The 15049-nt window shown below is 37.4% G+C and overlaps 1 protein-coding gene across 8 annotated transcripts in view; it reads left to right on the top strand.

The window, feature by feature from the left end:
* Window positions 1-5: 5 nt before the first annotated feature.
* Window positions 6-15049, top strand: part of mllt10 (MLLT10 histone lysine methyltransferase DOT1L cofactor) — a 55172-nt gene continuing 40128 nt past the window's right edge. For 5 of the 8 annotated variants that reach the window (XM_051881603.1, XM_051881601.1, XM_051881602.1 and 2 more), the window contains exons 1-5: window positions 6-368; window positions 2220-2299; window positions 11548-11673; window positions 12268-12322; window positions 14825-14934. In XM_051881603.1, the coding sequence (XP_051737563.1) occupies window positions 206-368; window positions 2220-2299; window positions 11548-11673; window positions 12268-12322; window positions 14825-14934 (534 nt within the window). In that variant the 5' untranslated portion in view covers window positions 6-205. The remainder of the gene's footprint in view (window positions 369-2219; window positions 2300-11547; window positions 11674-12267; window positions 12323-14824; window positions 14935-15049) is intronic. The other 3 variants (XM_051881605.1, XM_051881607.1, XM_051881604.1) reach the window with 1 other exon arrangement.

Raw genomic sequence — 15049 nt, 5'->3', positions numbered from 1 at the left:
GCGCACACGCGCCTCCACATCCCGAGAGCCTTCAGTACGGGGTTTGTGTGTTGAGCCAAAAAAATACCGCCTTCAAAAACAACGCAACTGAAATATGGCTTTTCATCGAAATGGGACATAAAATACGGCTTTCAGTGGAGATAGGGATTTGTGAAACAAACGCCCGACCGCATTTTTGTTGGTCTTTGTGCGCTGCTGATGGTAGATGGTATCCAGCGAGCTGTATCTGGCAGAGGAAGACGACGACTCGGCGAGTAATATGAAGGAGATGATCGGAGGCTGCTGCGTTTGCTCGGATGAGAGAGGCTGGGCCGAAAACCCCCTAGTCTACTGCGACGGTCACGGCTGTAACGTTGCCGTCCACCAAGGTAAATATATAAGACTTTCACTTTTTGTTTTTCTTGAGGAACGGAGATATTTGAGGCGGATGTTTTGATAAGTTCCCTTCTGTTGTGGTGAGAGAATTAGCTTAGCTTAGCGTAACATAGCCTATCTTAGCTTAGCTCAACGAAGAGTCAGCGTGACCTAAGTTTAACCACTGGCGCTTATTTATGGTATTGGAATGACAGGAAGGAAATGTTAAATATTTTAACGGTTAATTTGGAGCGTTAATAAGGTGTTGCGGTTGTTGTGAAGCGACGGTTCGCCGAAGGCCTGTTGGTGTGCTAGTGTTATGTGTTAGCACGAGCGCTACACGGCTGTAACAGCATGTCGCTTATGGTTGTTCATTATCTCCACTGTCTCAGGACCAACAACGTGTCAGTCACCGCTATTGAAACAGAGATGAGTCACATTGAGACAAGCTCTGTAAGTCATTACAGCTAGGCTGATAACACACATTTATGGCTAGTCAGCAAAGCTGTCAACAAATTCCGGACTCTTAACAGGATCTTGATTGGTTTTCCCACGTGTAGTTATTTGTCTTGTATTTTTTTAGTTTGTGACGCTTCAAGGTGACACAGCTCACATAAATATATTAAGAAACTTAAAGAAACTTGTCTTTGGGGGGAATATTAATGATTACAGACGTGTGAAACAGAAAAAAAAAATAGTTTTGAAAATCAACTTTTATGTTTTAGATTTAAAATAGAAATCTGATCTGTCATTTTTAAAGAGTGAGGGGCTGTCATTGAAGTTTAGTGTTTTGACTTTGAGATCCTGAGTTATTTTCTATTAAGAAATATTTTATTGGAACTATTCCTTCTTGATTAACTTTGATTAACAAGTTTTTGCTTCTACATGGGATTTAAATAGCTGACATGCTCAGATCAGATGTATTATATCCTAGATTTGGTGTCAGATCTGTCATTTCTTTCTTCAGCATATGTTTTAGGTCACTGAAGGTGATCCAGTACAAATGGATAAAGTTGTTGATGCTATTGTTAGTGTTTGGGCAGGCGTCTGATATGCTGGCTATTGATTAGCTGACTATTTGTGATATTGATGCAGCAAAACATTTTGATTAGTTTCTTGCCTTTCCTTGGAAAGTGGAAATGCACATTCATTCGCATTTGCACAAAAGTAAATGTGAAACAGGAATTGGAATACTTGCATGTTATATAGCCTATGTGAAATTAAACAAACATGTAAAGACCTTTTGTAATTGGACAAAAAAGGGATTCTCTTTACACCTTTCCTTGACCTTGATAGTGAACATGGATCTCTTTTTGGTCTACTTAGCTCTTCATTCATGCTGTTTGTTTAGAACCTAGTTTAGGTTGTTGAGTCAAAAATGACAAAGTACTTGTAATAAATAAACTTTGCTATAGATTAAAACAAACTAAACTCATTTGGAATGTTCATGAATAAGACAAACTGTTTTGAGACCAGTGACATATGAAAAGATGAGAACTTCTCACACGCCTTTGTTCTGCAAAGTGTTTAAGCTTTTGTTTTGTCTGCTCATCAAGATATAATCTAACCTGTTTCTTCAAGTGCATCTAGGCAACAGCATTTCCCGTCAAATGTCACTGTGGTACAAGTCACGTGCCACACGAGTTAACCGCGACTGCAAAAATTACCCGCTGATGGCGGGTGTTAATTTCATTCCCTGATGTTGTTGCACTACAAATATATCTCACACATTTCTTAAAATATCATTTTTAACACTCTCATGTTAATCTCAAATCCTGACAGGATGAGATAGTAAAGTTGTCAGATTTACAGTAGTTGGAAGAAAGTCTCATCATTTCATCTGTCCTTCATTCCTGTTGTTTCAGCCTGCTATGGAATTGTCCAAGTCCCCACAGGACCCTGGTTCTGCAGGAAATGTGAATCACAGGAACGTGCTGCCAGGGTGGTGAGTTTCCTCATCTTTATACAAATCTTTCAGGCTATCTGTTTTGCTGAAGTACATGTCTCCTTCCTCTTTTTATATATTGTGGATTTGTTTTCAGTTTCCATTTGTCAGATAATATTTATTATTGATACTGTGAACTGGTAACTAACTTGTCTTATAGTTTTCCAATCAAAAGCTTTGGTAGCCAGGTTGAGGGTAGAGTTTTCAAAAGTACCGATTTCGGTACCACGTCTGTACTGAAATTTTAAAAATGTGACGCTTTGAGTGCTGTTGAGCAGATTCGTAAACACCTCTGATTGGCCTTTGTGTTTACGGCTCATCGGATATGTCTTTGATTGGCTTCAATGATCAACGCTTCAAAGGCATTGTAAATAGTCATCAATGATGCTCTTCGCCGAGCACTTGCACAGATAACACACGGGAGCGTTTGAAAGCAGCTGTCTATCGCAGACCAGTCTGCTGATAGACACCTGCTTTCAAACGCTTCCACTTTCAAATTCAAACACTTCCATGTGGTTTCAAACGCTCCCGTGCGTTGATCATTGTAGCTGATGAGCGCGTCAACACAATGGCCAATCAGGGGTGTTTACGAATTCGCTCAACAGTGCTCAAAGTGTCACATTTTTAAAATTTCATTACTAATTGGTACCAAAGTCAGTACTTTTGACAACTGTAGTTGAGGGACATGTAAGGAATAATTGACAAAGGGCCATTGAATTCTTAGAAAACAATGCACACCTGAGGTGGTTATGCGTCCAGAGTGGTCGTTACACCTCGGGTGTGCATTATTTTCTAAGAATTCAACGGCCCGGAGTCACTTACTCTGCTTATACTACGGTTACCACATCTCAAAACACTGTTCCGATGTTGTATCTCAAGAAATTTGTCAGGTTTTTGTCCTTAAAACACTCTTGTGTGTGGGACTAATTTCTTACGCATCTCATCCCAAGCCTCCATTGCTAATTCCAAAACATTATTTCAAAATTAGTAATGAAGGCTTGAGCCTTGATAGCAGAATAATACCGTTGTTGATACAGTTATTAGTTGAGAGAGAGAGAGAGAGAGAGAAAGAATAATATGCGAATTAGCCTACCTGAGTCTGTGCTTCTCTCTCTGCAGCAGTGTTTCTATTACTAGCGAAACTATAAGTTTATCTACCTTGAGAACCGCACAGTTATTACCTCACTGGTGAGAAATGTCATGTAGCTTGTCATGTTGCTAAACTATTTTCATGATTAATTTGTCAGAGCAGCGCTGACAAAACATTTCTGTGCGAGTGTGTGTCCGTACTATACAGTATGTGTGTATGTTTGAATGAGAGAGCGAGCGCGAGAGAGTATGCGCTTTCAGGACACAATAAAACATATTTTGTGTCAAAAACCATGACAATAATTTGTCGTTTTCATCCTATTGTTTACTATATTTATTTGCTTGGTCGGTGTCGTTGTGGATTTTGTTTCTTTTGTGGTTGTAGACTGTAGGACCTATTGAAATAACTGAAATCATTTGTGATATGGAACTGCAATGTGGTTAAGACCTGCCTAGAACTACTTTAGCCGTGCTTTTCCCTGAAAATAATTGCACACCTTAGAACGTTGATCAACCAATCAGATTCAAGCATTCAACAGTCCCGTAGTAAATTAAAATAAACATGGTTGAAGGCCAGGCAACAGACATTTAGGCATTCAGACAGTTTGATCTTGTCAGATCAGAATACAGTGCATTTAAGATCAGGGTATGCATGGACAAATGTAATTTCTGTCAATGTTTTGTCTGTGAACTAGGGCTGTGTGATCAAAAATCGAAATCAAAACTCAGTTTTGGCTTCCAATGATTATGAAAAAAAGATAAATCAATTATTGTACCTCATGCTGTCCCTTTCCATTGTTGGCTTTCGCTCCTCCTTAAAAGCCCAAACTTGCATGTAATGTGACTTTCATAAAATGGGATGTGATATTAAAGAGAGTTATTTAAAGTGTGAAAGAGACCTTGCGCTGTTCCTCAGGCAGCTTTTTGTGGCCGTGCTCCGACACGGAGCAGAACACGGATAAGCAAAGTGAATTTTGAGCTTCGGGTGCATGCCTAAAAGTAAACCCAGTAAACATATTCATGTAAACCCAGTCAGTTATGTCTTAAGTGAACATAAACAGATGGGAGAAAATAGAATGTGTATAAGTATATTGTATTCGTGCATGAGGTCTTAAAGTGACAGCAGCCTAATATACCTGCTGCTGTTTGTGTCATTAATGTTAAGGTGACTGAATAACTTGACTGAATAACTTTTTTGTAGCTTTAATAATAATCAAAGCAAGGTTCATTTTTGCTGTAAAGTCTTTACTGTTTTATTTTACATTTTGATTATTCAATTTCTGTATTTTTCTGTTAGCTGAATACTTATAGACTTGCATGAAAAAAAATTAAAGCACTGTTTGTTTCATCTGTATCTTTTTTCTACTGCATTTGTCCTGTTGTTTGTAATTTGCTTTTTTGTTTTTATTGTATTACTGACTACTTATTTTTAATAATTCAAGGACTTTTTTTTTTACTTGCATTAGTTAGCCTAGTATTTAAAGCTGCACGATTCTGAATAAATTGAGAATCCCATTTTTTTTGTTTAAAATAGAGATCACAATTCTCCCACTATTCATAATTCATTTCTATTAATTTAAATCATTATTTAATCATTTAAATGAGCATTTTTGAGCATTTTTTTTTTTAAGTCATTTATCGCCACCTACTGGTGTAATGTCATCTCAAGTCAAGTCATCTTTTATATAGCGCTTTTCACAATACATATTATTTCAAAGCAGCTTCACAGTGACAATAGGAAAATTATTATTGAGCAAAAGTTGGTTTTTGATTGAATCACTTCCGTTGTAAAAATTGTTAATTATTACTTTAGGGGCCACTTAAATGACACCTTTCCTACTGAAAAACCGAATACCTTTAATGCATTCTTGCCGTTCATTTACATGTTTAGTCTATAGGTTTGCGTGTTTGAGTGTGTATGTGCACAGAAGCTTGGTCTTTTAAAAAAAAAAAAAAAAAAAAAAAAAAAAAAAATCTATGCGAACTGGAATAATTTGATAACATTTTATCTATACATAGACAAAGGAAAGGGAAGGAGGCCTTCGCAGGGGATAGTTTAGTTGACACTTCAGGGCTGCGTTATCGTCATGTCTAGATGCAGGTCCTTCATCTCATCTAGATACGGCCTGGATCTGGCAGGCTGCGGCAAACCTCGGGATAAACAGAGAGAGACTGATATTAGCGTAGACTCCATTCTTCTTATGATGTAGCGAGTACATCAGGTGTTATGGGAAGTGTTCCCAGTTGATGTAATGATGTAATTGATACAATCTTTATCTGAAGCGGCAAGTTCGAAAGGTGTTTAACTGTTTTAATCGCTACTGTAGACTAGTGTTGTCACGGTACCAAGATTCCAGTAGTCGGTACCAATACCAGTAAAATTTTAGGGTTCTCTGGACCAATTTCGGTACCACAGGAGAATCTGTTGGAACTATTTTACTATTTTATTTAACTTGCCTATTTTTAAAAACATATTAAATATGAAATGATATACAAATATTTGGAGCGTGTGTATGTTTGTGTGTGTGTGTATATATACCTCAATGAAATAAATTTTGTATTATAAAAAAATAAACAAACAAATGCTCAAACATCCTTTTTAACAGACGTGCGTGTTTATTTTAGCTGTTCCATCAGTGAAACAACACACTACAGCCTGTAAAACTATGAAGTAAATATCAGTAAATAATGGTAACCTAAATAATAAGAAAGTTAAGTATTATTCTAAAATACATTTTTTTTTATTTCCACACAAAGATGCGTCATATAGCCTACCGCTCTGCGCTTTGAGAGGGATGTGGGACATGAGCAGGAAAGAGACCATTTCTCTTTAATAATATCTTCATGTTATCTCCTGATGTTACAAGCAACTGACACTTGTTGTAAAAGGTCTGAAGGGCTAGTTTTACCTTCAGACATTCAAGCTATGTTTGATTTTGCGCTGCCAGAGAAAGCGAAACTAAAAATCAACGGAGTGTGTGAAACGCGCTATACAAATAAACTTGACGTGCCTTATAGAGTCTAATAACAAGCACAAACTGTGTTAAATAGAAATTGACATGCAAGCCAAAAGGTTTCTGTCCTACGGTGTTTTTTCTGCTTTACCACAATAAAGAATGCGAATATAATAGGTCTAAAAGCGAACGAAAGGAAGAAACATTTATAATCCCCTGCGTTAGTGAAGATTTGGAAAAAGAAACAGAGATTCCATGTTCAGTGGAATAACTAATGGAATATTGTTAAATTCTCTGCTAATCGGGTGAACAGATCGCGATTCGCAAAATAGAATACAAAGCCGACAAAGCTTACGGTATCTCACAAAAGTGAGTACACCCCTCACATTTCAGCAACCATTTTAGTATATCTTCTCAAGGGACAATACTATAGAATTGAAACTTGCATATATTTTAGTAGTCAATATGCTGCTTGTATAGCAGTATAGATTTACTGTCCTCTGAAAATAACTTAACATACAGCCATTATTGTCTAAATAGATGGCAACAAAAGTGAGTACACCCTAAGTGATAACAGTTGCATGTTGTTTAACCATGCAAAGCCACATGTCCTATTCATCATGTTCATGTTTTTGTCTGCTTGACAGGACCATACAAATGTGTGGATCTTGTATTAGAGCAGTTAAAATTTGGTGCTTTGAGTACAATTCTCTCATACTGATCACTGGATGTTCAACATGGCACCTCATGGCAAAGAACTCTTTGAGGATTTGAGAATTAGAATTGTTGCTCTCCACAAAGATGGCCTAGGCTATAAGAAGATTGGTAACACCCTGAAACTGAGTTACAGTACAGTGGCCAGGGACATAGAGAGAGGTTTTCCAAGACGGGTTCCACTCGGAACAGGCCAAAGAAGTTGAATCAAGTTGAGTCCTCGTGCTGTGCGTCAGGTGCAGAAACTGGTTTCAAAAAACAGATGCATGAGTGCTGCCAGCATTGCTTTAAAGGTTGCAGAAGCGGTAGGTCAGCTTGTCAGTGCTCAGACCATATGTGGCACACTGCAACAAGTCAATTAGCATGGCCGTTGTCCCAGAAGGAAGCCTCTTCTGAAGCTGGCTCACAAGAAAGCCCGCAAACAGTTTGCCGAAAACAACCTGTCCAAGAGAATGAATTACTGGAACCATGTCCTGTGGTCTGATGAGACTAAGATAAACTTGATGGTGACACTCAGATGGTGTCCAGCATGTGTGGCGACGCCCTGGTGAGGAGTACAAAGAAAATTGTGTCTTGCCTACAGTCAAGCATGGTGGTGGTAGCATCATGGTCTGGGGCTGCATGATTGCTGCTGGGACTGGGGAGCTCTGCTTCATTGAGGGGAACATGGATTCCAACATGTACTGTGACATTCTGAAGCAGAACATGATGCCCTTCCTTTCAGAAACTGGGCTGAACGACATAATGACCCCAAACACACCGCCAAGATGACAACTACCTTGCTGAGGAAGCTGAAGGTGATGGAGTGACCAAGTATGTCTTCAGACCTGAACCCTATTGAGCACCTGTGGGCATCCTCAAGCAGAAGATGGAGAAGAGCCATGTGTCCTAACATTCAGCAGCTCCGTGATGTCATTATGGAGGAGTGGAAGAGGATCCCAGCAACAACCTGTGCAGCTCTGGTGAATTCCATGCCCAGGAGGATTAAGGCAGTGCTAGATAACAATGGTGCTCACACAAAATATTGACACTTTGGTCACAGTTTTGACATGTTCACTTAGGGTGTACTCACTTTTGTTGCCAGTTATTTGGACAATAATGGCTGTATGTTGAGTTATTTTCAGAGGACAGTAAATCTGTACTGCTATACAAGCTGCACATTGTCTACTCTAAAGTATATCCAATTTTCATTTCTATTGTATGGTCCCTTAAAGAAAATATAATAAAATGGTTGCTGAAATGTGAGGGGTGTACTCACTTTTGTGAGATACTGTAAATGTATGGACTCACGTATCTCTCTCATTCGGCATGAACCAAAATGTTTCCATGGCTGCGATGTCACATTTATTTGCTAACCTATTAGCCTATTTCTTCTGTAAACAAAGCTTTGTGCTTCACTTGTGTCATATTCATGTAAAATACTGGCACAGCCCTATCAGTGGGTACTGAATATACCCAGATACTCGGTACTCCCGGTACTACAGAAATGCTGGTATCGTCACCGACTTGGTACCGAAGTACTGGTACTTTTGACAACACTACTGTAGTAGACAGTGTTTATATCCGAACTACGAACTTTTATCCCAGTTCTTGTCATAATTTGAATTATTGTAAGACAGAAATAATGATACAGTGTAGTTGAAAAGACAGTTTTTTGAAACTGTTTCACACCTATACATGACAGCCGCTCTCTGTGAATGGCAGCACCAATGCAGATTTGAATGTTCGCTGTAATCGTACTTGTCAAAAGTATTAATAGTCATAGCCGAATCGTTGTCATTTAGGAATAAGATCGCGTTTGATTTGAGATTGCCATCTTTTAACGAATAATCGTGCAGCTCTAAGATAGTCATAAATTTTCATCAGATTTTTTCCCCCCTCATGATCTTGTATTGATCCTTTAGATTCATATAAATATTTGTATTTATTTATTTATTTGTGAATTCATATTATCTTCTACAGTTTAGTAATTATGAAGCAGGTTGTCTATGCATAAACTCTGAGACTGCGGTTTCACTGTTCTTTTAAAATGTTTTTTTTGTTTTAAATCAGTGTCTGGAAGTGGGCTGAAACACTTAACCTTAAATCATATGTTTGCCAATGTGTACCGAACAGTAAACGTGGGTTGTATGTATATAAAAACTGTATGACTTGGCAGGACTCTTAGGCCTGTATGTATAACAGATGTTATCAGACTTAATAATGTTGTATTAAACTGAACATTTTTTTTTTGACTTGTCTGAATGGTAAGAGGTTTAAGCTGAAAATATCAGAAGAATTGTTCTGAATTGTGCAAAAAGCTTCTTTATGGCTTAGATATAGCTTCAGAGTTCATATTTCTCTGTCAATTAATTGAATCACTGTTTTAGTCATTTGTGGAGCATTTTCTGTCATGTAGTAACATATAGTTATTACTTGCAAGTCTGTTTTCTTTATTTCTGCTTTTTTTCTTTTATAAATTATTTTCACATAATAAATATAAGTATCAATTTGAAACATCAGAAAAAAATTATGAATGCAGAGTCTCCAAGACCATGTTTATATTCAACATCCTTGTATTATGTACTGTATTCAATTATAGTGTCCTGTGCAATGACCCCCTTTTATTTATTTATTTATTTATTTAAATAAAAAAAAAAACATGCAGTAGCTTAAAATAAATCCCTTTCTAGTATTTATAAATAGAAGATGGTGGTGGGGTAAAGGAAACATAATTGGTTTGGATAGGTAAAGTTGTGTTGGCAGTTAAAGCGGTTTCCTTTGAGAGCTCAGCGATCTGACGGCTGTACATGTGACTTGTGCAAGCTGTCAGGTAGGCATGATACCTAAGTGGCAGTTTAGAGCAGAAGAATAGTGGGTCACAAGAAGGGGAAACCTGTCACGCAATCCATTATGTAAGTATTTTTGTTGAAAGATCTGGATTCATGGCAAAACAAGGCATCCCACATAACACCTTTTTATGAGGTTAGGGACATTATTCAATGCCAACTGCTCTTATTCTGAAAAGGAACAAGATTTTTCTTCCCTATTTTGTATCCACAGGTTTGTCATGTAATAATTTTGTGGCCTTTTTGCCACTTCTAACCAATCCAAACCCAAAGATTTGTGAAAATCATAGCTTGCAGAAAGATTTCTTGCTGGAAGGTCATTCCATGTCAACCAAATTTCAAAACCTTCCCCTGCTCAAATTTTTGATTTTGTAAATATTTTTTCTGTAGAGAGACACATAAATAGTGATGATAACCAAAATGTCACAGATGTATATTTACTGAGTAATCCACTATTTTGTAGAGGGGTGTCAAAATGACAATTTTCTCCTGAGATTTGGAGCCAAATTACAGGGGCGTAAGAATGACTTTAGAAAGATGGCAGCATCGTTATTTTATTTTTACACCGAGATTGGTAAGTCTGTTAGTAAATTCTTTAGACTTTAGCAATCTTTGTTTCATTATATGCCAACGGTGACTGTTCAAAAATGGTAAACAGCACTTGTGTTTTTTGCCTCAAGTTTGTATGTCTGTAACTCAAGAAGTATTACAGATACCTTAATATCATTTTAGATTCTGGTTCTTAACAAACTTTTCTTTTGGTATCTTCATTTTAAAGGCCCTTGATGGTTCAATCCCAGAGATATGGAGATCTTAATGCAGCTCCATGAGTAAATTGGAAAAATTTTACACATTTTCAGTGGTCAAAAACCAAATGTAGGTCACTTCGCATACAGCAGACACTTTTTTTTTTCTTTTAAAGAGGAATATCTGAAGAACAAATAATGTTGAAACTAGAAATATATCTTGTATTTTACTATCAACTCAATTGCATAGAACATATCTGTCTGAGTGCTATAAATATTCCTTTTCCAAAGTTTGCATGCCTGTAACTCTAAAAGTATTCAAGATATCTTAATATCCTTCTAGATTCTCATTCTTAATAAACTTTCCTTTTAAAATCTTCATTTTCCAGGCCCTATATAGTTCAGTCCCATAGAAATGGGGATCTCAAAACAGCTCTATGTTCAAATAGTTGAATTTTACCATTTTCAGTGGGTAAAATTGCTTACCTGTTAGCATATAATGAAACAAAGATTGCCAATGGCAATTTTACTAACAGACCTACCAATCTCAGTGTAAAAATAAAATAATGATGTTGCCATCTTTCTAAAGTCATTTTTACACCCGCTCCAAATCTCAGGTGAAAATTGCCATTTTGACTTCCCTCTACAATATAGTGGATTACTCAGTGAATATACATCTGTGACATTTAATATTTTGGCTTTCATCACTATTAATGTTTGTCTTTCTACAGATAAAATATTAACAAAATCAAAAACTCTGGTTGAGTTGACACGGAATGACACTGGAGAATTTTTTTTGTATTCCCAAAGCATAATTATGAAACCAAATTTCTACATGTCCTCATTCCTCCACTTACTAAAAATGAGCCCATTTTTTTCCCCCATTTGTGCCCTGCTCTGCCACTTCATTCCCAAAGATTAAAGGGTGGAGGGGGAGAAAGCCGAGCTGGCAGACCCCTGAAGGAGGAGGACTGTCCACCACCTGTAACAAAGAGGAGGAGGACAGCAGACTGAGCAGAAGCTTAAAAACTTTGAACATAGTGGTATGTGGCAAATAACGGCATGGTTCCAAGCACAATGTTATGCCCCAATATCTAACCCTGTTCAAGGCTTTAAAGATGAGTGAAATGTCATAGTGTATATGCATGATATGCTGTGTAATAGGCCATGTGTCAGTGCCCATTTCTTTAGGACACATTCAACCATCTCTGTTGTTTTTGTTGTTCAAAAAGGGTAGTAATTGTCTTTATTTGAACATTCGTCTTACATTCCGAGGGTTTTTTCTTCTTGTCCTGTCATTTGCTTCAGAAAACGGTTGTCTAAACCAGTTTTTCTCCTTTAGCAGAGCACATCCTATTTTATCCTTGAATATAGAAGCAGCTCTTCGGGGTTGCAGCAGTGGATGTTTTCCAGCTCCAGTGAACTATCAAAGGCTCTTGTCTACAGTTTCATTGATCAGTTTTGCCAAGATGCTCTGTTCTCTAGTTTCAAGGAAGAAAATGATGTCTAACCTCTAAACTCTGCTTTAGTTTGATGTCCATGTCAGAAGTAGAGTTCCTGAAAGCCCTCAGAGCTGTGTCTGGCCTGCAGATGGTTGGATGGAGTGTGGGTTCATGTTATTTCTCCTCTTTTCACAGAGGTGTGAGCTGTGTCCCCACAAGGACGGAGCACTGAAACGAACAGATAATGGAGGTAGGACATCTAACTTCATGCTGACTGTTTTTACATTGCACTTGCTGAAGAAAAACCATCACCAGCCTTAGGCCTAATCTACATGTCATTGGCAAGAACAGACTGCAGTTGCTCAGTAGCTAAATATAGGCCAGTAGCATAAAAATATTTTATAAAATTATTGGGTTAACAGTGGGTGTTAATATTATCTCCCAATTCAAAAAGAAAATCTGTGTTGTTTTAAAATGGGGAGAGTCAGCCGAGTTTTATTGTGAGGTGATGAAATATGAAGTTCTTGAGAGGAACATATGCACTGATGAGGATGACACCTTTCTATTTTGACGCCTCTAATGAAAGTCAATGTAAAAAAATTTTTTTTAAAAATGTAATGAATTGATTATCTGTTCTATGGAGGAATTCACTGATATCCCCTGGCAGTTTTAATTATCACAGAAATGCTCCTGTCAAAAGGATATAATACCATATCTCATCAATAAGCTGTTAATTAGTCATATGTATCTTCATATGTCTCACCTTAAAATAATTTCATTTGGATTTTAGGAAAATTTTCACAATGAATAATTTATTGTTTTTTTTTTTTTTTTACCTTCTAAACTGCTTTTGAATGAATCAAAAGTTTGACGTAGTCTTGGAATATTTTTTTTGCACATAAGGCAGATTTTATCTGCTTAGTTTTTCAGAATAATTGAGCAAAGGGAGTTAGGAAGTGTGCGTGTTTGTCTCTCACCTTGTTTTTATGGGTGGGCGGTCTCAGCAGGGTCATTGTGGGGCTGAGAGGGGACGACTCTTCTTCATGCTCTGGGTTCACGGCAAGGGCAGCTCAGAGACTGTAAACATGGCATGGGACACAGCTGCGGGACCATGCCCCATCTTTAGGGGTGGTGAGCTGTTTAACGGCCATGAGGGAAACATCATTGCCCCAGGCTTATGGTTTAGCTGTTTCAGACCATGTAATCTCTTTTTTTTGGCTTGAATTTGTAAAGCCTTTTGAAATTCTTCGAGATAAGCATTCCATGTTTTGCCATTATTTACGAGTAGGAGTGAAGAATTCTGAAACATAAATTTTAGAAAGAGCTTGTTTGAACCAGCAGTGATCTCACAAGTGAGATTTAGATGTTGCTTTAGAGAAATCTTTCCATTTCAGCCAACTGAAAAGTAAAACTCAGCAGCAGTGACCTCCTTGTTCCCCAGACCAGCACATGGAGAGGTTTTTACAGGTGTTGCTACTGTTAAGTTAAGGTATGCAAACACAAGAATAATCCCAAATGAAAACACTGGAGCAGGGGCATATACCTGGCTTAACAACATGCTGAAACACATGCAAGGAAAATAAAAACTCAAAAACTCATCCCTTCTAAAATGTTCATAGACAATTTTTGCCTCCCTGCTAGAGGCTTTCAGTTTTTACTGTTGCTTTAGTCACAAAGATTTCACTAATTCTATCTAACTGTCGAACTTGAAGAACAAGATTATTTGAGTACTTTATGCTCAGCTAAAGACATCTTTGACAAATCATTCTTTTTTTAAAGTGTGCCACCCTTCTGTTTGAGGGGTTTAGAAGTTCTTTGGGGTGTGCTTGGGTTTTATTGCCTGGTTTTATAGGCTTCTGCTGGATTCTTGGAGTGACTTCAAAACAACAAAACCCACCTCCTTGTCCCTTTAGGCTGGGGTCAAAGACAGTTCATGGGTTCACCTTTAAGTTTAGGCCTGTTATTGTGCCCTTGCGCTGGATAAACAGAACTCATTTGCACATTTCTTTTTGGTAAATTTCATCTTGATGTCAATAGCGTCTGCTCTCTTTTTACAAAAATATTGCAGAATATGGTCATTAAATCTAAATCAGCTCAGTTTGGGGGTTTTGTGGTTAAAAGACAGTTGATGTGGGGGAAGAGTTTAGTAGTAGTCTGAAATTATGATATAATATTTATGTAGTGTGCTTGTGGCTGACACCCTATGGCTCAACACTTGGTCTAGACGAGAGGCAGGAGAGAATATGCCTCTGCCTCTTCCAGTCCTGGGTGTTTCGTCTTTGCAGTCACACTCAGCCCACATGCTTTAATAAGTGTTTTTCACACTGTGGAGGAAGCCAGGCGTGCCCCATAGGCATGACTGTAAGCAAACAAATGAACATAGGCTCTTTTTAAAAAAAAAAAAAAGACAGAAAATGTTTGACAGTCAGCAAACACACATATTCAATTTAAATGCTTCTTTTATGGCATTATCCATATTTCTAACCATCACATTTATTGTTATTAATTAATGATACATTTAAATGTTATTCAATTGTTTTATAATAATAACTTTTGATTTTTGTTAAAAAAAAAAAAAAAAAAAATTGTTTAGCTTATTTATTTAGTCATTTGATGGTATTTTTAAGCACACTTTTTATGCAGTTAAGCCCAGTTCCATCTTCACAGCAAGTTCCCTTAAAAATAAAGGAATAATTTAATCTTAGCATTTTTATATAACATCTACTGATCATATATCATGTGTCTTGTTTAGGTTGGGCCCATGTGGTTTGTGCTCTTTATATCCCAGAAGTGGAGTTCGCTAATGTGTCCACCATGGAGCCTATTGTGCTTCAGTCTGTCCCCCATGAACGTTATAACAAGGTAAGTTCCCTAACCTCTGAAAGACAAATGCTTATAGTCTGGATATCAATCGAAAAGCAAAGGCTCAACATAAGAGCCTCATAAATCAGCTCAACAATGTAAACAGTAAGCGTGT

The sequence above is a fragment of the Ctenopharyngodon idella genome, chromosome 23 (genome assembly GCF_019924925.1).
Source record: "Ctenopharyngodon idella isolate HZGC_01 chromosome 23, HZGC01, whole genome shotgun sequence".
In the NCBI taxonomy this organism is placed as follows: domain Eukaryota; kingdom Metazoa; phylum Chordata; class Actinopteri; order Cypriniformes; family Xenocyprididae; genus Ctenopharyngodon; species Ctenopharyngodon idella.
The sequence above is the reverse complement of the archived record's forward strand: the minus strand, read 5'-3'. Positions and strand labels throughout refer to the sequence as shown.